The sequence below is a fragment of the Oncorhynchus mykiss genome, chromosome 7, assembly GCF_013265735.2.
Source record: "Oncorhynchus mykiss isolate Arlee chromosome 7, USDA_OmykA_1.1, whole genome shotgun sequence".
NCBI classification, from domain to species: Eukaryota; Metazoa; Chordata; class Actinopteri; order Salmoniformes; family Salmonidae; genus Oncorhynchus; species Oncorhynchus mykiss.
Window position 1 is genome coordinate 82257296 of NC_048571.1, and position 26651 is coordinate 82283946.

Below are 26651 nucleotides of genomic sequence, written 5' to 3' on the forward strand. Positions count from 1 at the left end.
ATACAGGGGGTACCAGTACAGAGTCAATGTGGAGGTTATATACAGGGGGACAGGTACAGAGTCAATGTGGAGGTTATATACAGGGGGTACCGGTACAGAGTCAATGTGGAGGTTATATACAGGGGGTACCAGTACAGAGTCAATGTGGAGGCTATATACAGGGGGACAGGTACAGAGTCAATGTGGAGGTTATATACAGGGGGTACCGGTACAGAGTCAATGTGGAGGTTATATACAGGGGGTACCAGTACAGAGTCAATGTGGAGGCTATATACAGGGGGACAGGTACAGAGTCAATGTGGAGGTTATATACAGGGGGTACCGGTACAGAGTCAATGTGGAGACTATATACAGGGGGTACCGGTACAGAGTCAATGTGGAGGCTATATACAGGGGGTACCGGTACAGAGTCAATGTGGAGACTATATACAGGGGTATAGGTATAGAGTCAATGTGGAGGCTATATACAGGGTGTTACGGTACAGAGTCAATGTGGAGGTTATATACAGGGGGTACCAGTACAGAGTCAATGTGGAGGCTATATACAGGGGTTACCGGTACAGAGTCAATGTGGAGGTTATATACAGGGGGTACCGGTACAGAGTCAATGTGGAGGTTATATACAGGGGGTACTAGTACAGAGTCAATGTGGAGGCTATATACAGGGGGTACCGGTACAGAGTCAATGTGGAGGTTATATACAGGGGGTACCGGTACAGAGTCAATGTGGAGGTTATATACAGGGGGTACCAGTACAGAGTCAATGTGGAGGCTATATACAGGGGGACAGGTACAGAGTCAATGTGGAGGTTATATACAGGGGGTACGGGTACAGAGTCAATGTGGAGGTTATATACAGGGGGTACCAGTACAGAGTCAATGTGGAGGCTATATACAGGGGTACCGGTACAGAGTCAATGTGGAGGATATATACAGGGGGTACCGGTACAGAGTCATTGTGGAGGATATATACAGGGGGTACCGGTACAGAGTCATTGTGGAGGTTATATACAGGGGGTGCCGGTACAGAGTCAATGTGGAGGTTATATACAGGGTGTTACGGTACAGAGTCAATGTGGAGGCTATATACAGGGGGTACCGGTACAGAGTCAATGTGGAGGTTATATACAGGGGGTACCAGTACAGAGTCAATGTGGAGGCTATATACAGGGGGTACCGGTACAGAGTCAATGTGGAGGTTATATACAGGGGGTACCAGTACAGAGTCAATGTGGAGGCTATATACAGGGGGTACCGGTACAGAGTCAATGTGGAGGTTATATACAGGGGGTACCGGTACAGAGTCAATGTGGAGGTTGTATACAGGGGGTACCAGTACAGAGTCAATGTGGAGGTTATATACAGGGGGTACCAGTACAGAGTCAATGTGGAGGCTATATGCAGGGGGTACCGGTACAGAGTCAATGTGGAGGTTATATACAGGGGGTACCGGTACAGAGTCAATGTGGAGGTTATATACAGGGGGTACCGGTACAGAGTCAATGTGGAGGTTATATACAGGGGGTACCAGTACAGAGTCAATGTGGAGGCTATATACAGGGGGTACCGGTACAGAGTCAATGTGGAGGTTATATACAGGGGGTACCAGTACAGAGTCAATGTGGAGGTTATATACAGGGGGACAGGTACAGAGTCAATGTGGAGGTTATATACAGGGGGTACCGGTACAGAGTCAATGTGGAGGTTATATACAGGGGGTACCAGTACAGAGTCAATGTGGAGGCTATATACAGGGGGACAGGTACAGAGTCAATGTGGAGGTTATATACAGGGGGTACCGGTACAGAGTCAATGTGGAGGTTATATACAGGGGGTACCAGTACAGAGTCAATGTGGAGGCTATATACAGGGGGACAGGTACAGAGTCAATGTGGAGGTTATATACAGGGGGTACCGGTACAGAGTCAATGTGGAGACTATATACAGGGGGTACCGGTACAGAGTCAATGTGGAGGCTATATACAGGGGGTACCGGTACAGAGTCAATGTGGAGACTATATACAGGGGGTACCAGTACAGAGTCAATGTGGAGGTTATATACAGGGGGACAGGTACAGAGTCAATGTGGAGGTTATATACAGGGGGTACCGGTACAGAGTCAATGTGGAGGTTATATACAGGGGGTACCAGTACAGAGTCAATGTGGAGGCTATATACAGGGGGACAGGTACAGAGTCAATGTGGAGGTTATATACAGGGGGTACCGGTACAGAGTCAATGTGGAGGTTATATACAGGGGGTACCAGTACAGAGTCAATGTGGAGGCTATATACAGGGGGACAGGTACAGAGTCAATGTGGAGGTTATATACAGGGGGTACCGGTACAGAGTCAATGTGGAGACTATATACAGGGGGTACCGGTACAGAGTCAATGTGGAGGCTATATACAGGGGGTACCGGTACAGAGTCAATGTGGAGACTATATACAGGGGTATAGGTATAGAGTCAATGTGGAGGCTATATACAGGGTGTTACGGTACAGAGTCAATGTGGAGGTTATATACAGGGGGTACCAGTACAGAGTCAATGTGGAGGCTATATACAGGGGTTACCGGTACAGAGTCAATGTGGAGGTTATATACAGGGGGTACCGGTACAGAGTCAATGTGGAGGTTATATACAGGGGGTACTAGTACAGAGTCAATGTGGAGGCTATATACAGGGGGTACCGGTACAGAGTCAATGTGGAGGTTATATACAGGGGGTACCGGTACAGAGTCAATGTGGAGGTTATATACAGGGGGTACCAGTACAGAGTCAATGTGGAGGCTATATACAGGGGGACAGGTACAGAGTCAATGTGGAGGTTATATACAGGGGGTACGGGTACAGAGTCAATGTGGAGGTTATATACAGGGGGTACCAGTACAGAGTCAATGTGGAGGCTATATACAGGGGTACCGGTACAGAGTCAATGTGGAGGATATATACAGGGGGTACCGGTACAGAGTCATTGTGGAGGATATATACAGGGGGTACCGGTACAGAGTCATTGTGGAGGTTATATACAGGGGGTGCCGGTACAGAGTCAATGTGGAGGTTATATACAGGGTGTTACGGTACAGAGTCAATGTGGAGGCTATATACAGGGTGTTACGGTACAGAGTCAATGTGGAGGCTATATACAGGGGGTACCGGTACAGAGTCAATGTGGAGGCTATATACAGGGGGTACCAATACAGAGTCAATGTGGAGGTTATATACAGGGGGTACCGGTACAGAGTCAATGTGGAGGCTATATACAGGGGGTACCGGTACAGAGCCAATGTGGAGGCTATATACAGGGGGACAGGTACAGAGTCAATGTGAAGGTTATATACAGGGTGTTATTGTACAGAGTCATTGTGGAGGCTATATACAGGGTGTTACGGTACAGAGTCAATGTGGAGAATATATACAGGGTGTTACGGTACAGAGTCAATGTGGAGGCTATATACAGGGGGTACCGGTACAGAGTCAACGTGCGGGGGCACCGGTTAGTTGAGGTAATTGAGGTAACATGTACATGTAGGTAGAGTTAAAGTGACTATGCATAGATAATAAACAGAGAGTAGCTGCAGTGTAAAAGAGGGGTCTGGGTAGCCATTTGATTAGCTGTCCATGTGCAGGAGTCTAATGGCTTGGGGGTAGAAGCTGTTAAAACCTCTACTGGATCGATGTCCCCCCTGCGGGACGGTTAAGCTAACGTAGGCTAATGCGATTAGCATGAGGTTGTAAGTAACAAGTACATTTCCCAGAACATAGACATATCTGATATTGGCAGACAGCTTAAATTCTTGGTAATATAACTGCACTGTCCAACAGTAGCTATTACAGTGAAAGAATACAGTGAAAGAATGTGGACGTGCTCAGTCCTCCTTTTCCTGTAGTCCACAATCATCTCCTTTGTCTTGATCACATTGAGGGAGAGGTTGTTGTCTTGGCACCATACGGTTAGGTCTCTGACCTCCTCCCTATAGGCCGTCTCATAGTCGCAGGTGATCAGGCCTACCACTGTTGTGTCATTGATAAACTTGATGATGGTGTTGGAGTCGTGTTTGGCCGTGCAGTCATGAGTGAACAGGGAGTACAGGAGGAGATTCAGCACGCACCCCTGAGGGGCCCTCGTGTTGAGGATCAGCGGGACGGATGTGTTGTTACCTACCCTTACCACCTGGGGGTGGCCCGTCAGGAAGTCCAGGATCCAGTTGCAGAGGGAGGTGTTTAGTCCCAGGGTCCTTAGCTTAGTGATAAGCTTTGAGGGCACTATGGTGTTGAACGCTGAGCTGTTGTCAATGAATAGCAGTTTCACATAGGCGATCCTTTTGTCCAGGTGGGAAAGGGCAGTGTTGAGTGCAATAGAGATAGCATCGGTATGCAAATTGGAGTGTGTCTAGGGTTTCTAGGATAATGGTGTTGATGTGAGCCATGACCAGCCTTTCAAAGCACTTCATGGCTTCAGACGTGAGTGCTACGGGTTGGTAGTCATTTAGCCCTATTACCTAAAGTGTTCTTGGGCACAGGGGCTATGGTGTTCTGCTTGAAACATGTTGGTATTACAGACTCAGTCAGGGACAGGTTGAAAATGTCAGTGAAGACACTTGCCAGTTGGTCAGCACATGCTCAGAGTACACGTCCTGGTAATCCATCTGGCCCTGCAGCCTAAGAATGTTGACCTGTTTAAAGGTTTTACTCATTGGCAACGGAACACAGTCGTCCGGAACAGCTGATGCTCTCATGCATGCTTCAGTGTTACTTGCATCGAAGAGAGCATTGAAGTAATTTAGCTCGTTTGGTAGGCTCGTGTCACTGGGCAGCTCGCGGCTGTGCTTCCCTTTGTAGTCTGTAATAGTTTGCAAGCCCTGCCACATCCGACGAGTGTCGGAGCCGGTGTAGTACGATTCAAATTTAGTCCCGTATTGACGCTTTGCCTGTTTGATGGTTCATCGGAGAGCATAGTGGGATTTCTTATAAGCTTCCGGGTTAGAGTCTAACTCTTTGAATGCAGCTCACCCCTTTAGATCAGTGCGGCTGTTGCCTGTAATCCATGGCTTCTGGTTGCTTCTTCTAACCACTTTTTTTATTGATCTAGTCACTGGTGCCTCCTGCTTTCATTTTTTGCTTGTATGCAGGAATCAGGTGGTTAAAATGATGGTCAGATTTGCCAAAAGGAGGGGGAGGGAGAGCTTTGTATGCATCTCTCTGTGTGTAGTAAAGATGGTCTAGAGTTTTTTTTCTGTCTGGTTGCACATTTAACGTGCTGGTAGAAATTTGGTAAAACGGATTTGAGTTTCCCTGCATTAAAGTCCCCGGCCACTAGGAGCGCCGCCTCTGGATGAGCGTTTTCCTGTTTTCGTATGGCCTTATACAGCTCGTTGAGTGCGGTCTTAGTGCCAGCATCGGTCTGTGGTGGTATATAGGCAGCTATGAAAAATACAGAGGAAAACTCTCTTGGTAAATAGTGTGGTCTGCAGCTTATCATGAGATGCAAAACATTGAGACTTCCTTAGATTTTGTGCACCAGCTGTTGTTTACAAATATACATAGACCGCCACCCCTTGTCTTACCAGAGGCCGCTGTTCTATCCTGCCGAACAAGCTTCAAACCCATCAGCTGTATGTTATTCATGTCGTCGGTCAGCCACGACTCAGGGAAACGTAAGATATTACAGTTTGTAAATGTCCCGTTGGTAGGATATACGCGCTCGTAGTTCGTCTATTTTATTATGGATTGATTGTACGTTGGCTAATAGGACTGATGGTAAAGGTAGATTACTCTCTCGGCGTCGGATCCTTACAAGGCACCCGGACCTTTGTCCCTGTCTCTTTCTCCTGCGAATGACGGGGGTGAGGGCCTCGTTGGGCGTCTGAAGTACGTCCTTCCCGTCTGACTCGTTGAAGAAAAAGTATTCCTCCAGTACTGGGTGAGTAATCTCTGTCCTGATATTTAGAAGCTCTTTTCGGTCATAAGACACGGTGGCAGAACAACATTAGTTACACAAGTTGGTTACGGGATCGTAAAGCGGCAGCCATCTCCTTCAGCACCATTCTTCACTGATCAGAACATCTCCCTCTCTTCACTGATCAGAACATCTCGCTCTCTCCACTGATCAGAGTGTGAAAGCCACAGCTTATACTCATCCGTCCACACGACCCTAAGACATGCACCCATCAGTTAATTAACATCATTCTTCACCCCTCTTTCCCACAGCAGTTCTGCTTTCTCTCTCAGTCCTGACGGGTTCATTAGCCTGCTGACACACAACTTTCCTCCCTTCTCCCATCTCCCATCTCCCATCTCCTCTCCTCTCCTCTCCTCTCCTCTCCTCTCCTCTCCTCTCCTCTCCTCTCCTCTCCTCTCCTCTCCTCTCCTCTCCTCTCCTCTCCTCTCCTCTCCTCTCCTCTCCTCTCCTCTCCTCTCCTCTGCTCACTGTGTCATCCCTCCACCCTTACTCTAATCCACTTCACCTTGTTACTGTGGTGATACAGAGGTCAGGGGTCAGGGGTGAGGAATCACATAAGTCACTCCACCATAGTCAGGCCATGCACAGCCTCCCCCACAAGGTCACATTCCTACTACACACTGATTCCTCCCTTTCTCTCCTTTCCTCTCCTCCTCCAATCCATTCCCCTCTAATGCCAGACCAATAGTTATGTGGACGTGATGAACGTCCATTAGAGCCCCACAGTGGACGTGTCATAATACCCATAAAACCTAGCGGTCAAAAAGGGAAATGGTTCCAATCGTTTTTCCACCATTCATTGTTTTCCACAGGGAATCTTATAAACATTTAAGTAGCTTACATGACGTTTTGATAAGGGATTCCACAGGGATTCCACAGGGAATCTTATCAATATTTAAGTAGCTTACATGACGTTTTGATAAGCGATTCCACAGGGATTCCACAGGGAATCTTATCAATATTTAAGTAGCTTACATGACGTTTTGATAAGGGATTCCACAGGGAATCTTATCAATATTTAAGTAGCTTACATGACGTTTTGATAAGGGATTCCACAGGGAATCTTATCAATATTTAAGTAGCTTACATGACGTTTTGATAAGGGATTCCACAGGGAATCTTATCAATATTTAAGTAGCTTACATGACGTTTTGATAAGCGATTCCACAGGGAATCCACAGGGAATCTTATCAATATTTTAAAATAAGGACTGTGTTTCGTGTAGTCTTTACTTGATGTTTTGATAAGCGTGTAAATATGTCAGACAAAAGTGACTTTTATCAATATATTTATTTACTCTCAGATAATAAAATAAATAAATGCGAATAAATATCATAGTAGACATCATGCAAGACTACAACTCCCTGCAAGCTCCTCCACGTCATCTCTGACTGACACCTTTGCTAAACAGATATTGTGGCAATTTAAACCTTGGTGGTAGTAGAAGTGGTAGTGAAGGGAAAGGGGGATACCTGGTCAGTTGCACAACTGAAACCATTTCAAACTAAATGTGTCTGAAACAGAGAGGTGCGGGGGGGGGGGGGGGGGGGGGGGGGGGGGGATTTTTCCACCTTGCCGGCTCGGGGATTGGAACCAGCGACCTTTCTGTTTACTGGTCAACTGCTATTAACTGCTAGGCTACCTGTCACCCTGGTGAGGGATGGTAGTGATGGTAGGTGATGGTGAATGATTGTGTATGACGGTGAGTGATGGTAGTGATTGTGAGTGAGGGTGAATGACGGTGAGTGATGGTAGTAATGTCTAGTGATGGTAGTGATGGTGACAATGGTAGTGATGGTAGTTAAGGTAGTGATGGTGAATGAAGATATTGAGGGTAGTGATGGTGAATGATGGTAGTGATGGTAGTGATGGTGAATGACAATATTGATGGTAGTGATGGTGAATGACAATATTGATGGTAGTGATGGTGAATGAAGATATTGAGGGTAGTGATGGTGATTGATGGTAGTGATGGTAGTGATGGTGAATGCCAATAGTGATGGTAGTGATGGTGAATGACAATATTGATGGTAGTGATGGTGAATGACGATATTGATGGTAGTGATGGTGAATGACAATATTGATAGTAGTGATGGTGAATGACGGTGAGGGATGGTAGTGATGGTGAGTGATGGTGAGTGATGGTATTGATGGCGAGTGATGCTGAATGACGGTGAGGGATGGTAATGATGGTGAATGCTTGTGAGTGCTTGTGAATGATGGGGTCTAATGAGGGTCTAGAGAGAGAGAGAGAGAGAGAGAGAGAGAGAGAGAGAGAGAGAGAGAGAGAGAGAGAGAGAGAGAGAGAGAGAGAGAGAGAGAGAGAGAGAGAGAGAGAGAGAGAGAGAGAGAGAGAGAGAGAGAGAGAGAGAGAGAGAGAGAGAGAGAGAGAGAGAGAGAGAGAGAGAGAGAGAGAGAGAGAGAGAGAGAGAGAGAGAGAGAGAGAGAGAGAGAGAGAGAGAGAGAGAGAGAGAGAGAGAGAGAGAGAGAGAGAGAGAGAGAGAGAGAGGAGTTCCCCCTCTTCTTCTCCCATGTGTGTGTGTCTACTCTGAGGGTAAATAGTGTGTCAGTGGAAGCGAGTGCATCAACCCTCCCAGTCTCTGTCACTAAAAGCACAGCGGAAACCAAGGTTGCATCCCAAATAGCACTCTATTCCATTCATAGTGCACTACCATAGGGCTCTGGTCCAAAGTAATCCACACTATACGGAATAGCTTGCCATTTGGGACGCACATCAAAGAGGCATGACTAAAGGGAAAAATGTCGCAGATGTCTGAGGACATGGCGCAATCTCAAGGACCCTTAGCAAGCATTCCAGCCCTACAAGAGGAATTTAATGAAGGGTAGAATGGGAAATGGGCCATGGGGATGGGATGTCCATAGTGTGTGTGTGTGTGTGTGTGTGTCTTTCTGTGTGTGTGTGTGTGTGTGTCTGTGTGTGTCTTTCTGTGTGTGTGTCTTTCTGTGTGTGTGTGTGTCTTTCTGTGTGTGTTTGTGTGTCTTTCTGTGTGTGTGTCTTTCTGTGTGTGTGTGTGTGTGTGTGTGTCTTTCTGTGTGTGTTTGTGTGTGTGTGTGTGTTTCTGTGTGTGTGTGTGTGTGTGTGTGTGTGTGTGTGTGTGTCTGTGTGTCTGTGTGTGTGTGTGTGTGTCTTTGTGTGTGTGTGTGTGTGTGTGTGTGTGTCTGTGTGTGTCTTTCTGTGTGTGTGTGTGTGTCTTTCTGTGTGTGTGTGTGTGTGTGTGTGTGTGTGTGTGTCTTTCTGTGTGTGTGTGTGTGTGTGTGTGTGTGTCTTTGTGTGTATGTGTGTGTGCGTGTGTGTGTGTGTGTGACTGTTTAAAACAGCCATTCAACTCTTTAGTACAGCGAGGTCCCATGATGTCACTTCCTGGCCCCAGATCCCAGTGTAAATCTGATAAGAGGGGAACGTGTGTCTGTGTCAACTGTGATGAATCAGTCCAGTAGCAGGACAGGTAACCATGTCTTTCCACACATCATTTTGTCCTGGAAGCAACAGCTTCAGCAACAGCTTCAGCAACAGCTTCAGCAACAGCTTCAGCAACAGCTTCAGCAACAGCTTCAGCAACAGCTAGATGGATATGAGGCGCTGGCTATACACACGGATAGTTATGAGGTGAACTATTTCACATTTGAGGTGTTTATTTCTTTAACAATCAAACAATTGCATGTTTTGTACCCATATTTTTCTCTTGGTCAGGCTTCTGAACCTGATCCTCTATTCCTAATGACTTTCTATGATAGAGTTACTGTTACATAGTCTGATTGGTCACTAGAGTGCACCATCTCACACACACACACACACACACACACACACACACACACACACACACACACACACGCACACACACACACACACACACACACACACACACACACACACACACACACACAAACACACACACACACAAAGACACACACACACACGCACACACACACACAAAGACAAACACACACACACACAGAAAGACACACACGCAGAAAGACACACACAGACACACACACACACACACACACACACACACACACACACACACACACACACACACACACACACACACACACACAAAGACACACACACACACACACACACACACAAAGACACACACACACACACACACACACAGACAGAGAGACACAAAGACACACACACACCCACAGACAGAGAGACACAAAGACACACACACACACACAGACAGAGAGACACACAGACAGCCACACACACACACACAGATAGGCACACACACACACACACACACACACACACACACACAGACACACACACACACACACACAAACACACACACACACAAAGACACACACACACACGCACACACACACACAAAGACAAACACACACACACACAGAAAGACACACACGCAGAAAGACACACACAGACACACACAGACACACACACACACACACACACACACACACACACACACACACACACACACACACACACACACACACACACACACACACACACACACACACAAAGACACACACACACACACACAAAGACACACACACACACACACACAGACAGAGAGACACAAAGACACACACACACCCACAGACAGAGAGACACAAAGACACACACACACACACAAGACAGAGAGACACACAGACAGCCACACACACACACACAGATAGGCACACACACACACACACACACACTGAGGTGGGAGACTCTGTCCATAGGACAACAATCAGTCGTATATTGCACAAATCTGGCCTTTATGGAAGAGTGGCAAGAAGAAAGCCATTTCTTAAAGATATCCATAAAAAGTGTTGTTTAAAGTTTGCCACAAGCCACCTGGGAGACACACCAAACATGTGGAAGAAGGTGCTCTGGTCAGATGAAACCAAAATTGAACTTTTTGGCAACAATGCAAAACGTTATCTTTGGCGTAAAAGCAACACAGCTGAACACACCATCGCCACTGTCAAACATGGTGGTGGCAGCATCATGGTTTGGGCCTGCTTTTCTTCAGCAGGGACAGGGAAGATGGTTAAAATTGATGGGAAGATGGATGGAGCCAAATACAGGACCATTCTGGAAGAAAACCTGATGGAGTCTGCAAAAGACCTGAGACTGGGACGGAGATTTGTCTTCCAACAAGACAATGATCCAAAACATAAAGCAAAATCTACAATGGAATGGTTCAAAAATAAACATATCCAGGTGTTAGAATGGCCAAGTCAAAGTCCAGACCTGAATCCAATCGAGAATCTGTGGAAAGAACTGAAAACTGCTGTTCACAAATGCTCTCCATCCAACCTCACTGAGCTCGAGCTGTTTTGCAAGGAGGAATGGGAAAAAAATTCAGTCTCTCGATGTGCAAAACTGATAGAGACATACCCCAAGCGACTTACAGCTGTAATCGCAGCAAAAGGTGGCACTACAAAGTATTAACTTAAGGGGGCTGAATAATTTTGCACGCCCAATTTTTCAGTTTTTGATTTGTTAAAAAAGTTTGAAATATCCAATAAATGTCGTTCCACTTCATGATTGTGTCCCACTTGTTGTCGATTCTTCACAAAAAAATACAGTTTTATATCTTTATGTTTGAAGCCTGAAATGTGGCAAAAGGTCGCAAAGTTCAAGGGGGCCGAATACTTTCGCAAGGCACTGTAAATTCCAATCACTAGCCTGGTTCACATCATACTGTATCTAAATACCAATCACTAGTCTGGTTCACATCATACTGTATCTAATTACCAATCACTAGCCTGGTTCACATCATACTGTATCTAAATACCAATCACTAGCCTGGTTCCAATCATACTGTATCTAAATACCAATCACTTAAGCCTGGTTCACATCATACTGTATCTAAATACAAATCACTAGCCTGGTTCAGATCATACTGTATCTAAATACCAATCACTAAAGCCTGGCTCACATCATACTGTATTTAAATACCAATCACTAGTCTGGTTCACATCATACTGTATCTAAATACCAATCACTAAAGCCTGGCTCACATCATACTGTATCTAAATACCAATCACTAGCCCGGCTCACATCATACTGTATCTAAATACCAATCACTAACCTGGTTCACATCATACTGTATCTAAATACCAATCACTAGCCTGGTTCAGATCATACTGTATCTAAATACCAATCACTAGCCTGGTTCAGATCATACTGTATCTAAATACCAATCACTAGCCTGGTTCACATCATACTGTATCTAAATACTAATCACTAAAGCCAGTCTGACTTGACGGAGGAAAGGCATGCCACTGTGTTGACCTGACGATATTGGCAAATCAACAAGAGTCACAGCCTCCACACACATGCATACACATTCACACATACCAGTTATATTTTGTGTGTGTTAGTGTGTTGTTTGTGTGTGTGCGTGTGTGTGTTGGTGTGTGCGTGTGTGTGCGTGAGTGTGTTGTGTATGTGTATGCGTGTTAGCGTGTGCATGTGCATGTGTGTGCGTGTGTGTGCTAGTGAGGTGCTGTATGTGATTGAGAGAAAGGAGATCAGTGTTTTTGAATGCTTTATGGACCACTACTCTGTTCTGCTTCCCTCTGACAGCTGTGTTTATTCACACTCATGCAGCGTGGAGTAGACACACACACACACGCACACACACACACACAGACTGAAACACTCATATCTCCTGGATAAAGTGAGTAAATAAATAACTTTAATCAGATTGATATTGATCTCTGCTGATGACTGATATGGGCTGTTATTCTTCAGTAGCAACACGTTGTTCCTATTTAACTCATCTCGGTTACCCAGAAGTCAAATTCTCTGAATATTTCCACAAGGGTTTTTCTTTATTTGGCCGACTTAAACGATAAAACAGCAATGTCAGGCAGCGATACGAGAGGAGAGGACCGTTTCTGAATTATGAGCCACTACAGAGGGATTTAGCTAAGCCGTGATATAAAGGGTTTAGGTTTCAGTGGTAGCCTATATTAACCTTAATATACGTTTACGTTTTGATGGCCTGAAAGAAAGTTGAAGAAAACTTGCCGATTGGAAAGTTGGAAAGGCATCAAAGCCAATCGAAGTCACCTTTCTGTTTATTTTTGAAAACCCTGAATTAGCATTAGCTAGATGCTGGAATCCATGCTGAGATAAATTATAGATGGCTCGGCTTCAAGACAAACATCAGACGATTAGTGGAAGATGTGGAGACATGGAGATCGTCCCAAATGGCCCCCTATTCCCTAGATACAGTAGTGCACTACTTTTTACTGGAGTCCTATGGGGCCTTGGTCAAATGTAGTGTACAATATAGTGGATAGGGAGCCATTTTGGATGGAGGCTAGGGGAGGAAGGAGGCTAGTATCTAGGGGAGGAAGGAGAGAGACAGACAGAGAGAGACAGGAGTCCAGACTGGAGAATGATCTTCATGGAGCTGTCATCAGACTGTCTGTACAGAGGCACCTTGTGACAGTTAGCGGATCTTTGAATGTGTTGCTGTTCATAAATACCGTTTAGATTGACGTTTAGATTTGATGTGACGCAGAACCTTCAGTTCATCTGAGATACTCACTCTTCCCTTCTCTTCCGTCACTGCAATTAGAGCAGAGAGAGAGAAAGACAATGGAGAAAATGTAAAAGAAAAAGAGGGAGAGTGGGGTGATGGAGCGAGGAAGGAAAGTGAAAGAGAAGGCGGTCGAGAGAGAGACAGAGACAGAGAGAGAGACAGAGAGAGAGAGAGAGGGAGAGAGAGAGAGAGGGAGAGAGAGAGAGGGAGAGAGACAGAGAGAGAGAGAGAGGGAGAGAGACAGAGAGAGAGACAGAGAGGGAGAGAGAGATGGAGAGAGAGACAGAGAGAGACAGAGACAGAGAGAGACAGAGAGAGAGAGAGAGGGAGAGAGATGGAGAGAGAGAGAGATCTGTTTGTCCATCCCTTACTCTTGTCTCCTGTCTTGTCAGACTCAGAGAGGCGAGGTGACCCTCTCAGTCTCCCATGCCACACCTCTGAGGATAATAAGATGGGGTGAGAGTTAATTTCTACAGAGAGAGAGGATGGAGAAGGAGAGAAGAGAGAGAGAAGGAGGGAAGAGAGAGAGAGAGAGAGAGAGGATGGAGAAGGAGGAGAGAGAGAGAGGATGGAGAAGGAGGAGAGAGAGAGAGAGGATGGAGAAGGAGGACAGAGAGAGAGGATGGAGAAGGAGGGAAGAGAGAGAGAGAGAGGATGGAGAAGGAGGAGAGAGAGAGAGAGAGGATGGAGAAGGAGGAGAGAGAAAGAGAGAGAGAGAGGATGGAGAAGGAGGAGAGAGAAAGAGAGAGAGAGAGGATGGAGAAGGAGGGAAGAGAGAGAGGATGGAGAAGGAGGTAAGAGAGAGAGAGGGGATAGAGAAGGAGGGAAGAGAGAGATATGGGAGTGATGGAGAGAGAGAGACAGAGAGAGGAAAATAGAGTCTGTCTGCGGAGGTCTGTTCAACTTCAAAGCTTCCTTTTGGATACCCTCAGGAGACAGGATGAATGAGGGGGAGGGGGGGGGATTTAGGGTAACACTGTTTTTCCTCCCTACAAGGGTTCCACTCTTCTCAGGTGTCATCTAGGAGTCAGGGGGAACTCAGCTCGAGACAACAGACACAGAGGGGAAATTAGCACAGAAAACAGACATATTTTTGTCTGTTTACTTGTACCTTTTTGATACATTTTTGGGGAGGTTCTATGATTCTTTTGATTCTGTCTTTACTTGTGTTGTCAATATTCTATGCATTTTCTGCAGTTTAGTAGCTGTAGTCAGTAGACTATACTCTATTGTCCTCTTATCCTTGTTAGAATTGATCTAGCAGGGTGTGACTATATCAGCCTGCCCTTCATTCTGGCCCTAAAATATGGATTCTGAATAACAAAAATACACACCCTCTGGACATAAGGGAGAAACCTGAAGAACAGGAAGGAACACCGTTTTTTCAACTGGCAATTGGAGCACACATTGACGTTAACCATGGATTTATCCTTGACACTAAAATACATGGAAAGGGGAGACTTGGCTACCTGGCTTCACTATGAAAACAAATACTGGAGTTGAAACTAAATTGGATGTTTAAAGTTGATACATCCTTGCTTACCGCTGCGCCAGAAAAACATCAGATCTAAACATTTGGCTCAATTGCACGTATTAATAATTCTAATCAAATCAAGGCAGAAAAATCCTATTGAGAAATTCCACATCCAGTTCAACAAAGGAATTGCCAGGACTTGACCCCAACTGGCATGACTCACTGTATGGGAGCCAGCCAGGCAGGAAGTATGTGTTTCTCTTTATCATTTTTCAAACCACATACCAATTACAAGAGTCAACAAGTGATTTAGAACCTGTGTCTCCTGCGATTCACAAGACTGTGTCGGCCTAGGTAAAGTCTTTAGGTAAGTCTTTAGGTAAGTCTTTAGGTAAGTCTTTAGGTAAGTCTTTACCTCTCAGGGGAGTCAACGCAAGTCTTCAGGTCTCAAGGTTCAAGGTTGTTTTTTCAAAGGAGCGTTCAGAAGTGGGTTGACAAAACCACTGTTGTTAAATGATTTTAATAGGCTGCTGTTGAAACGCCCAGTACTTTGAAGTGTCCCAGTTGTTACTGTAAAACTGATGTTATTCCTGGGGATTTCTAACGTGAGGTATCCGTGACCGATCTCGAGCATGGTGTAAGGACAACCCCCCCTACGGTTCTAGCGTGAGGTATCCGTGACCGATCTCGAGCATGGTGTAAGGACAACCCCCCCCCTACGGTTCTAGCGTGAGGTTTGTCTTAATCCGTGACTAATCCCGAAGCATGGTGTAAGGACAACCCCCCCCTACGGTTCTAGCGTGAGGTTTGTCTTAATCCGTGACTAATCCCGAAGCATGGTGTAAGGACAACCCCCCCCCCTACGGTTCTAGCGTGAGGTTTGTCTTAATCCGTGACTAATCCCGAAGCATGGTGTAAGGACAACCCCCCCCTACGGTTCTAGCGTGAGGTTTGTCTTAATCCGTGACTAATCCCGAAGCATGGTGTAAGGACAACCCCCCCCCCCTACGGTTCTAGCGTGAGGTTTGCCTTAATCCGTGACTAATCTCGAAGCATGGTGTAAGGACAACCATCCCTACGGTTCTAGCATGAGGTTTGCCTTAATCCGTGACTAATCCCGAAGCATGGTGTAAGGTGTAAGGACAACCCCCCCTACGGTTCTAGCGTGAGGTTTGTCTTAATCCGTGACTAAACCCGAAGCATGGTGTAAGGAGAACCCCCTACGGTTGGTTTTTATTATTTTGTGGATTACCATATGTCTGTGCTTTCATTTCTGTCCAACCTTGAAAGTAGAAACTATAAGATGTTATTCCCACTTAAGTTTAAGGAGCGTTACTGTTATGGGTGTGATCATGCATGACGCTTCAGGTCCACGGGTTGTTCTGGTTTGTGTCCTACAGTGAGCAGTGTTGGCACTTCTACTTGATTATTTTATCGTTCAGCAGACGTTCTTATCCAGAGCAACTTACAGTAGAGAACGCATACCTTTTTCATACCTTTTTTTTCATACTGATAACTCATGCTATCATGGTAGCTCATGCTATCATGGTAACTCATGCTATCATGGTAACTCATGCTATCATGGTAACTCATGCTATCATGGTAGCTCATGCTGTCATGGTAACTCATGCTGTCATGGTAACTCATGCTATCATGTTAACTCATGCTATCATGTTAACTCATGCTGTCATGGTAACTCATGCTATCATGGTAACTCATGCTAACTCATGCTGTCATGGTAACTCATGCTATCATGTTAACTCATGCTATCATGGTAACTCATGCTATCATGGTAACTCATGCTATCATTGTAGCTCATACTATCATGGTAACTCATGCTATCATGGTAGCTCATGCTATCATGTTAACTCATGCTATCATGGTAACTCATGCTATCATGGTAACTCATGCTATCATTGTAGCTCATACTATCATGGTAACTCATGCTATCATGGTGTCATTGCATACAAACAAACATTCACAAGTATTTCCAGTCATTGTTTGTTGAAGACGTTCCTCAGTAGGAAGGGAGAGTTGGAGAAGTCTCTGTACCCACTGGCTACAGGTTATCAACAAGTCTCTTGTTCTCAACTAGCCTTTCTGGTTAAATAAAAGTGAAATTTATTTAAAAAGGTCTCTTGTTTATGAGGTCAGTCAGTCAGGTTGCTACCAGGTGTTCGGAGAACGTTGGAATTCCAGATGTCTCTAAGGCCTCTGTGCCTGCCGTGGTTCAGAAGATCTTTGAGCTGATGGAAACCAGAACATTTTAGAGACCGTGTGTGTGTGTGTGTGTGTGTGTGTGTTTGTGTGTGTGTGTGTGTGTATGTGTATGTATGTATGTGTGTGTGTGTGTGTGGTTAGACACCGCCTGGCCTGCCCACTCATTCCAAGTGGAGTGTGTCAGACTGAACTGTGCTGTGTCATGACTGATACAGCTCTGGTGGTAGACTGGCCTTCATTGTAGGTAATGTCCATGTTTACAGTCCTATTCCCTGGCACTGATACAGATGCCAAGAGTCTTACCACACGGAAACACACTAGGGCACTTCCCCCGACACATATGAATCCTACTGGACTAGAAAACGCATGCTCCTTCCATCTACCAACAAAACACACCTAATAACAACTGCATCCATTTTGCTTAAATCACTGCTATCCCACTAGAATGTGTGTGTGTGTGTGTGTGTGCGTGCGTGTGTGAGCGTGTGTCCCAATCACTCCCACATTCCTGGAGCTGACAAGTCCGTGTGAGTGTTTGTGTGTGTCTACGTGTGTGAGTGTTTGCGTGTGTCTACGTGTGTGTGTGTTTGTGTGTGTCTACGTGTGTGTGTCTACGTGTGTGTCTACGTGTGTGAGTGTTTGTGTGTGTCTACGTGTGTGTGTGTTTGTGTGTGTCTACGTGTGTGTGTGTTTGTGTGTGTATACGTGTGTGTGTGTTTGTGTGTGTCTGAGTCCCATTATCCTGTAGCTTTAACGCCCCTGGAAGGAATTACATGTATTCAGACGGTCAATTCAGTCCAACAACAACCCCCCCCCCCCCCCCAACAACCTCCACCCTCTGTCCGACTTCAAGTATGCAGTAAAGGTGTTGGGCACACGCCCAGCTCTCAGGTTCCATGTGTTTGATCTGCTCTGATGGTCTTATTAAACAAATGTTTGCCATTATCCTGCGTCATTCACACACACCACAGCACGAACATGCAGGGTTTCGCAACACGCTGAACAGTGACCTTAAATAAGGATATATGGAGTCTCAGAGCGAAACAACAGGACAACTGTGCAACATTGAGCAACTGGCTCTGGAAATGGTTAGACAGATTAGTAGAACATCGTATTGGGCTTAACTCCACAGATACTTCATTGATGCTCCCGGACATACAGGGAAGTAGTCAGATCCCTGTGAGGATATACAATTCATTCCTGGGTGGCCAAAGTCATGCCAAAAGGATTAATGTAGGATTCCTGCTCTGTGTAGAGAACCTTGTGTCTGTATAGAGAACCTTGTGTCTGTATAGAGAACCTTGTGTCTGTATAGAGTCTTGTGTCTGTATAGAGAACCTTGTGTCTGTATAGAGAACCTTGTGTCTGTATAGAGAACCTTGTGTCTGTATAGAGTCTTGTGTATGTATAGAGAACCTTGTGTCTGTATGGAGTCTTGTGTCTGTATAGAGAACCTTATGTCTGTATAGAGAACCTTGTGTCTGTATAGAGAACCTTGTGTCTGTATAGAGAACCTTGTGTCTGTATAGAGAGTCTTGTGTCTTTATAGAGTCTTGTGTATGTATAGAGAACCTTATGTCTGTATAGAGAACCTTGTGTCTGTATAGAGAGTCTTGTGTCTGTATAGAGTCTTGTGTATGTATAGAGAACCTTATGTCTGTATAGAGAACCTTGTGTCTGTATAGAGAACCTTGTGTCTGTATAGAGAGTCTTGTGTCTGTATAGAGTCTTGTGTATGTATAGAGAACCTTATGTCTGTATAGAGAACCTTGTGTCTGTATAGAGAACCTTGTGTCTGTATAGAGAACCTTGTGTCTGTATAGAGAACCTTGTGTCTGTATAGAGAACCTTGTGTCTGTATAGAGTCTTGTGTATGTATAGATAACCTTGTGTCTGTATAGAGAACCTTGTGTCTGTATAGAGTATTGTGTCTGTATAGAGAACCTTGTGTCTGTATAGAGAACCTTGTGTCTGTATAGAGAACCTTGTGTCTGTATAGAGAACCTTGTGTCTGTATAGAGAACGGTAATCACATTCCCTTGACCAAGCGACCCCTGACCCTTTAAATCTTCAGCCTTTTAGAGACTTAGAGTCTTGGCAAACTACAGACTGAAACAAACTCAAACCGGACCGTAGGCCCAAACTCAAACCGGGCCGTTGCCCCAGAATCAAACCGGGCCGTTGCCCCAGGGCACTGATCAATCACATGTAATCAGATCAGATTGAGTTTCTTCTTCTGCCGTGTCGGCCCACTTAATAACATTATGTCCATACTGATCAGGGTTTATCAATCAACAAATATATAAATTGTCAGAGTGGAGAAATAAACAGACTTGTGCAAGAACAGGTCAACCACAGTTTTTTTGTTGTTGATAATCCAACTCCAAAATAGACTAATGAAATCACAATAGTAGCTGTGTCTGTATAGGAATGTTTTAGTCTGGCTGAAAGTGATTTTACTGTCTACTCAGCATCTTGTTCCTGTATTTGATCATATTACTAATGTGACCTCATACTAACTCTGTGATTGACTGTTCTGCAGCCAAAAGATGATGACTGTGGAAGCGTCCCAAATTGCATCATATTCCCTATATAGTGCACTACTTTAGACCAGAGCCCTATGGAACCCTATTCCCTATATAGTGCAGTACTTTAGACCAGAGTCCTATGGAACCCTATTCCCTATATAGTGCACTACTTTAGACCAGAGTCCTATGGAACCCTATTCCCTATATAGTGCACTACTTTAGACCAGAGCCCTATGGAACCCTATTCCCTATATAGTGCACTACTTTAGACCAGAGTCCTATGGAACCCTATTCCCTATATAGTGCACTACTTTAGACCAGAGCCCTATGGATCCCTATTCCCTATATAGTGCACTACTTTAGACCAGAGCCCTATGGATCCCTATTCCCTATATAGTGCACTACTTTTGACCAGAGTCCTATTGACCTTGGAGTAATGTAGAGCACTTCAAAGGGCGTATGGTGTCATTTGGAACATGCCCTGTTACTCTCCCTGAACTTTCTTATCTGGTAATGGTTGACATTTATTTTCCTTTTAATTGGAGACACATTTCCTAGCTATGTCTGTTCAGATCAGACGGCGTGATTCTTGCTGTTGAGTTGGCGGCGCCAAATGGAAGAGATCCACAATTCCACCTATAAGCTACACTATATTCCCCCAACGTACAGTGAGATGTAATTTATGGGCTGTGAGAGTTCAATAAGACGACCATATAATCGCGTGGAAGTTAAGCCTCATGTTATCCCTAAAACCGTAAGAGGTTGTGATGCTTTGAAGTGGTTCTGCCCGGCAACATATCGGAAACAGAGGATGTCGATATAACACACAGAGACTGAATTATATCATATACATGTCATAGTTATGGGAGATGTTATCCAAAAATGTACTCTAACCAGAAAAGATGACTTATGTGGCCCTATTTCCTAGACATGTGAATGTCCTTGAAGTTACTGTAGATATTAGATCGTAAAGTCATTGAGATCAGATCTGGGGTACTTTCTGCCACACTCACTAGTTGATCTGATCTGAACTGTAAAAAAAAAGAAAAAAGGCCTGATTTATATATTGCACTTAGATTGAGAAAATAAACAATGAGTGGGTCATCTGTTTTGAAACCTTTCATATATGAGGTAGGTCAATCTCAATGTTTGGTAATTCCCAAGTCTCTCCTATTTTCAGGGTAACTTGACAAGGTGGATTTAAGTGAATAGAACTGATCTAGAAGGTACCGTGTAATGTGACCGTGTGACTGCGTGCGTTTGTTTGCATGCGTGTGTATTCATTTGTAGTTGTTCATAGAGATGACCTCACCAGCCCTCCAAGGATATACATCTGTTTTATGCAGTACTGAGGTCAGACTGTCTCACCTTGGCTGCTCTCTACTGCTAGAGAGGATGTTGGGGGGGTCCAAATGGACTGTCTCGCCTTGGGTGCTCTCTCTACTGCTAGACAGGATGTTGGGGGTCCAAATGGACTGTCTCACCTTGGGTGCTCTCTCTACTACTAGACAGGATGTTGGGGGTCCAAAATGGACTGTGACACGTAGAGGAGAGATAAAGCATAACTTTTCCCCCATTGAGCTCGGAAGGCTTTGTTCTGACAGAGAGCTGAATGGAGCAGAGTGCCACTAGTTCTGGAATGTGGTTATAAAGGGTTCTGGAATCCCTGGGTTGGAACTGAGGAATTTTCACATCTGTCATGAAGTCTTCTGTGATGGCTGAGGAGGACACTTCATGACTTTATACCGTCCACTGGTCCTCATCCATCTCCATCAGCAGACAGTGGGCTGTGGCGACAAGGTCGAGAGACACGTTGCACAGCGGGCAGCACAGAGGCTTTCTGTTAACAACAGAGAGAGAAAGGACTGACATTTGGGACTGAAGCAAAAAACCAACAGATCAAATCAAATTGTATTTGTCACACGCACCGAATAAAACAGGTGTAGTAGACCTTGCAGTGAAATGCTGACTTACAAGCCCTTAACCAACAGGTGTAGTAGACCTTACAGTGAAATGCTGACTTACAACACCTTAACCAACAGGTGTAGTAGACCTTACAGTGAAATGCTGACTTACAACACCTTAACCAACAGGTGTAGTAGACCTTACAGTGAAATGCTGACTCACAAGCCCTTAACCAACAGGTGTAGTAGACCTTACAGTGAAATGCTGACTCACAAGCCCTTAACCAACAGGTGTAGTAGACCTTACAGTGAAATGCTGACTCACAAGCCCTTAACCAACAGGTGTAGTAGACCTTACAGTGAAATGCTGACTCACAAGCCCTTAACCAACAGGTGTAGTAGACCTTACAGTGAAATGCTGACTCACAAGCCCTTAACCAACAATGCAGTTCAAGAAATAGAGTTAAGAAAATATTTAATAAATAAACTAAAGTAAAAAATGTAATAAAAAGTAAAAAATGAAATAACAATAATGAGGCTATATACAGGGGATAGTGTCAGTGTGCGGGGGTACAGGTTAGTTGAGGTAGTTTCTACATGTAGGTAGGGGTGAAGTGACTATGCAGAGATAATAAGCAGCAAGTAGCAGCAGTGTAAAAACAAAGGGGGGGAGGTCAATGTAAATGGTCTGGGTGGCCATGATTAGCTGTTCAGCAGTCTTATGCCTTGGGGATAGAAGCTGTTAATAAGGAGTCTTTTGGACCTAGACGTGGCTCTTCGATACCGCTTGCCGTGCGGTAACCTGTGCCCCCGCACATTGACTCTGTACCGGTGCCCCCTGTATATAGCCTCCACATTGACTCTGTACTGGTACCCCCCTGTATATAGCCTCCACATTGACTCTGTACCGGTACCCCCTGTATATAGTCTCCACATTGACTCTGTACCAGTACCCCCCTGTATATAGCCTCCACATTGACTCTGTACCGGTACCCCCTGTATATAGTCTCCACATTGACTCTGTACCGGTACCCCCTGTATATAGTCTCCACATTGACTCTGTACTGGTACCCCCTGTATATAGCCTCCACATTGACTCTGTACCGGTACCCCCTGTATATAGTCTCCACATTGACTCTGTACCGGTACCCCCTGTATATAGTCTCCACATTGACTCTGTACCGGTACCCCCTGTATATAGTCTCCACATTGACTCTGTACCGGTACCCCCTGTATATAGCCTAACTATTGTTATTTTACTGCTGCTCTTAAATTATTTGAAACTTAAAACTACACCTGTTGGTTAAGGGCTTGTAAGTCAGCATTTCACTGTATTCGTCACGTGTGTCAATTATAAAGAATAAATATTTGATTTGTCTGGTCACTCTACCATAAAGGCCTAATTGGTGGAGTACTGAAGAGATGGTTGTCCTTCTGGAAGGTTATCCCGTCTCCACGAGGAATTCTGGAGCTCTGTCAGAGTGACCATTGGGTTCTTGGTCACCTCCCTGACCAAGGCCCTTCTCCCCTGATTGCTCAGTTTGGCCGGGCGGCCAGCTCTAGGAAGAGTGTTGGTGGTTCCTAACTTATTGCATTTAAGAATGATGGAGGCCACTGTGATCTTGAGGACCTTCAATGGTGCAAAAAAAATGTTGGTAACCTTCCCCAGATCTGTGCCTCGACACAATCCTGTCTCGGAGCTCTACGGACAATTCCTTCGACCTCATGGCTTAGTTTTTGCCCTGACATGCACTGTCAACTGTGAGACCTTAAATAGACAGGTGTTTGCCTTTCCAAATCATGTCCAATCAACTGAATTTACCACAGGTGGACTCCAATCACGTTGTCGAAACATCTCAAGGATGATCAATGGAAACAGGATGCACCTGAGCTGAATTTCGAGTCTCATAGCAAAGGGTCTGAATACTTAAAGTATAAAGTATTTCAGTTTTTTTTATTTGTAATAAATTTGCCAAAAAGAAATCGAAAAACCTGTTTTCGCTTTGTCATTATGGGGTATATATTGTTGGTAGATTGATGAGGGGGAAAAAAAAAACTTTTATCCATTTTAGAATGAGGCAAAAAGTAACAAAATGTGGAATAAGGGAAGGGGTCTGAATACTTTCCGAAGGCACTGTATATGTAGGTGGGGAGATGTCAGACAGCATTTCCACACGTATCTCCAGTCTTATTAGTTATACGTTGGATTTTACAGTGCTTGTCCGTAATTATTTTCCTACACATCCTTCTCATTAAATCAAGGTTTAGTCTATGGCTGAAACATTTAATTTGATATTTGAGCGGTTCACAGATAATATTATGTTAATGATTTATCCTTTTAACATGAAATGTGAAATGTAAACCTGGAGAAAGGGTGACTTGGTAAATAAACCAGTTATTTTTGTTAAACATATTTCATGAGACACTGATTGTTGATAGCTACCTCAGCAGTGGAACTGAACCAAGGAGGCCTTATACTTCTCCTCCTCCTCCTCCTCGTTCTCTCATCCTCGTCCTCCTCCTCCTCCTCCTCCTCCTCATCCTCGTCCTCCACCCCTCTCCTCCTCCTCGTCCTTGTCCTCCTCCTCCTCCTCGCCTTCATCTTCATCATCATCCTCCTCCTCCTCCTTCTAAAGCTGTCTTATACAGCAGAAGGTTAGAGTTATGACTCTTGTCTCTAGACTCTATACTCTTGTCTCTAGACTCTATACTATTGTCTCTAGACTCTATACTCTTGTCTCTAGACTCTATACTATTGTCTCTAGACTCTAGTCTATACTCTTGTCTCTAGACTCTATACTCTTGTCTCTAGACTCTATACTATTGTCTCTAGACTCTATACTCTTGTCTCTAGACTCTATACTCTTGTCTCTAGACTCTATACTCTTGTCTCTAGACTCTAGAATATACTTTTGTCTCTAGACTCTAGACTATTGTCTCAAGACTCTAGACTGTTGTCTCAAGACTCTAGACTATTGTCTCAAGACTCTAACTCTTGTCTCTTGTCTCTAGATGCTTGTCTCTAGACTCTTGTCTCTAGAGTCTTGATAAAGTGTTGGGCCTTTGTGCTGGCTAAGTATAAATAAATAAAGTTGTTTACTTACCATACATCTTTTCTGCAACCCTTAAAATGATACCACAATGACATAATGTAGGGTTATAGCACTGTAAACATCTACTTTATAGGAGTTGTTTTGGAGTTAAATTGAGAAGCCAGGACTTTTCTTCTGATTTATCAGGAGAGAGAGCACAGAGCCGGGCTACAGGGTTAATTTGCTGTGATTGTGCAGGTCATTTTCTGCCTGGTTAAACACAAGGTCCCCTTGATAGGTTGTAGAGTGCTCGCTGGTGTTGCTCGACCCGTGCGTGCTGGACGGACGTGTGTGTTTTTAGGGGAGATTGTGTTGCTATGTTTATTGGAATTACACACATTGCAACTATGTACTTTCCAACTTGAGTATCCAGGGACCGTTTTTCATAAATAGGCTGATTTCATTGTTGTTTTGACTGAGTGAATGAGCTTTGATTGACATGTTGTTTATCAATCATGTCAATGTACTCAGACTACAGACTGGATTTGGAAAGCTAAAATAAAAACAGCAGTTATAATTGTATGTAGTTTTGCCAAACTGATGGTTGTGATAAATGCAGTCCAAGTTTTTTAGTGCTTGTTTTTGACCAATAGTTGCTCTCTGCCAATTCTGATTCAATTGATTCTGTTACTTCAAAACATTAACTCCCTCTTTCTTTCTCCCTCCCCCTGTCTCCCTGCCCCTCTCTCCTGCTCCCCCCTCCTCCCTCTCCTCCCCCTCTCTCTCTCTATCTCCCTCACCCCCTCCCCCTCTCTCCCGCTCCTCTCTCTCTCTCTCTCTCTCTCTCTCTCTCGCTGTCTCTCTCCCTCACCCCCCCTGTCTCCCTCCCTCTCCTCCCTCTCTCCTCTCTCTCTCTCTCTCTCTCTGTCTCCCTCCCTCTCCTCCCTCTCTCTCTCTCTCTCTCCCTCACCCCCTCCCCCTGTCTCCCTCCCTCTCATCCCTCTCTCTCTCTCTCTCTCTCTCTCTCTCCCTCACCCCCTCCCCCTGTCTCCCTCCCTCTCCTCCCTTTCCTCCCTCTCTCTATCTCTCTCTCTCTCCCCCCTCCCCCCTCTGCCCCTTCCTCTCTGCAGACTTGCGTTGGATGAACAGTTCCAGTGTCTTCTGGGACAGAGGTGTGAGTGGAGGTTACCAGTCCCTGCTGCTGGATGAGGACCGTGGCTGGCTCCTGGTAGGGGGTAAAGACCACATCTACCTTCTCCACTCGGACAGCCTGGCTCTTCCTACACGCACGGTACAGACAGCACCTCAGTGAATCTCCCTATCTACTTGTACATGTAGAGTTAAGGCCAGCACCATGCCATTACCATGACTCTGTTTTGGGCTCCTTCCCAACTGTGTTCTATTAGATCGCCACGTTCTCAATTAAACACAGAGGGGGGTATCATAAAGTAATGATGAAAGGTTGTACCGTATCCATATTTTAAGCCTCCCTCCCTCCCTCCCTCCCTCCCTCCCTCCCTCCCTCCCTCCCTTCCCCCCTCCCTCCCTCCCTCCCTCCCTCCCTCCCTCCCTCCCTCCCTTCCCCCCTACCTCTCTCCCTCCCTCCCTCTGTCTCCCTCCCTCCCTCCCTCCTCTCCTTCCCTCCCTCCCTCCCTCCCTCCTTTAGATTTACTGGCCAGCTGTGGAGGAACACGTCGAACACTGCAGATTGGCAGGGAAGAACCTGTCGGTAAGTAACAGAGAGCCAGAACAAATATGGATGAACAACACGGGATGAACTTTCCCACAATGCTGTTAAGGTGCTCTGAAGATCTGAGGCCTTATTTAGTAGTCCTCTGGCACGCTCAGAGCACGTTATTGGGACGAGGCCAAGGATCCCTCACGGTGTATAATTTAAAACAAGGCCCGTCTTTGTTGATGGTCTTGTTGTTGTTGTGTATTATGAGACCCAGGGGAGACGTCTCATCCCTCTGACATCTCCTTTATATTTAC

General features: G+C 45.1%; 1 protein-coding gene across 1 annotated transcript in view; it reads left to right on the forward strand.

Moving 5' to 3' along the window:
- The window catches only part of LOC110529049 (semaphorin-3D), a 131538-nt gene that overhangs the window by 58963 nt on the left and 45924 nt on the right, over positions 1 to 26651 (forward strand). Inside the window, exons 3-4 of the mRNA XM_036984222.1 lie at positions 25790 to 25950; positions 26326 to 26388. Of these exons, the coding sequence (XP_036840117.1) occupies positions 25790 to 25950; positions 26326 to 26388 (224 nt within the window). The remainder of the gene's footprint in view (positions 1 to 25789; positions 25951 to 26325; positions 26389 to 26651) is intronic.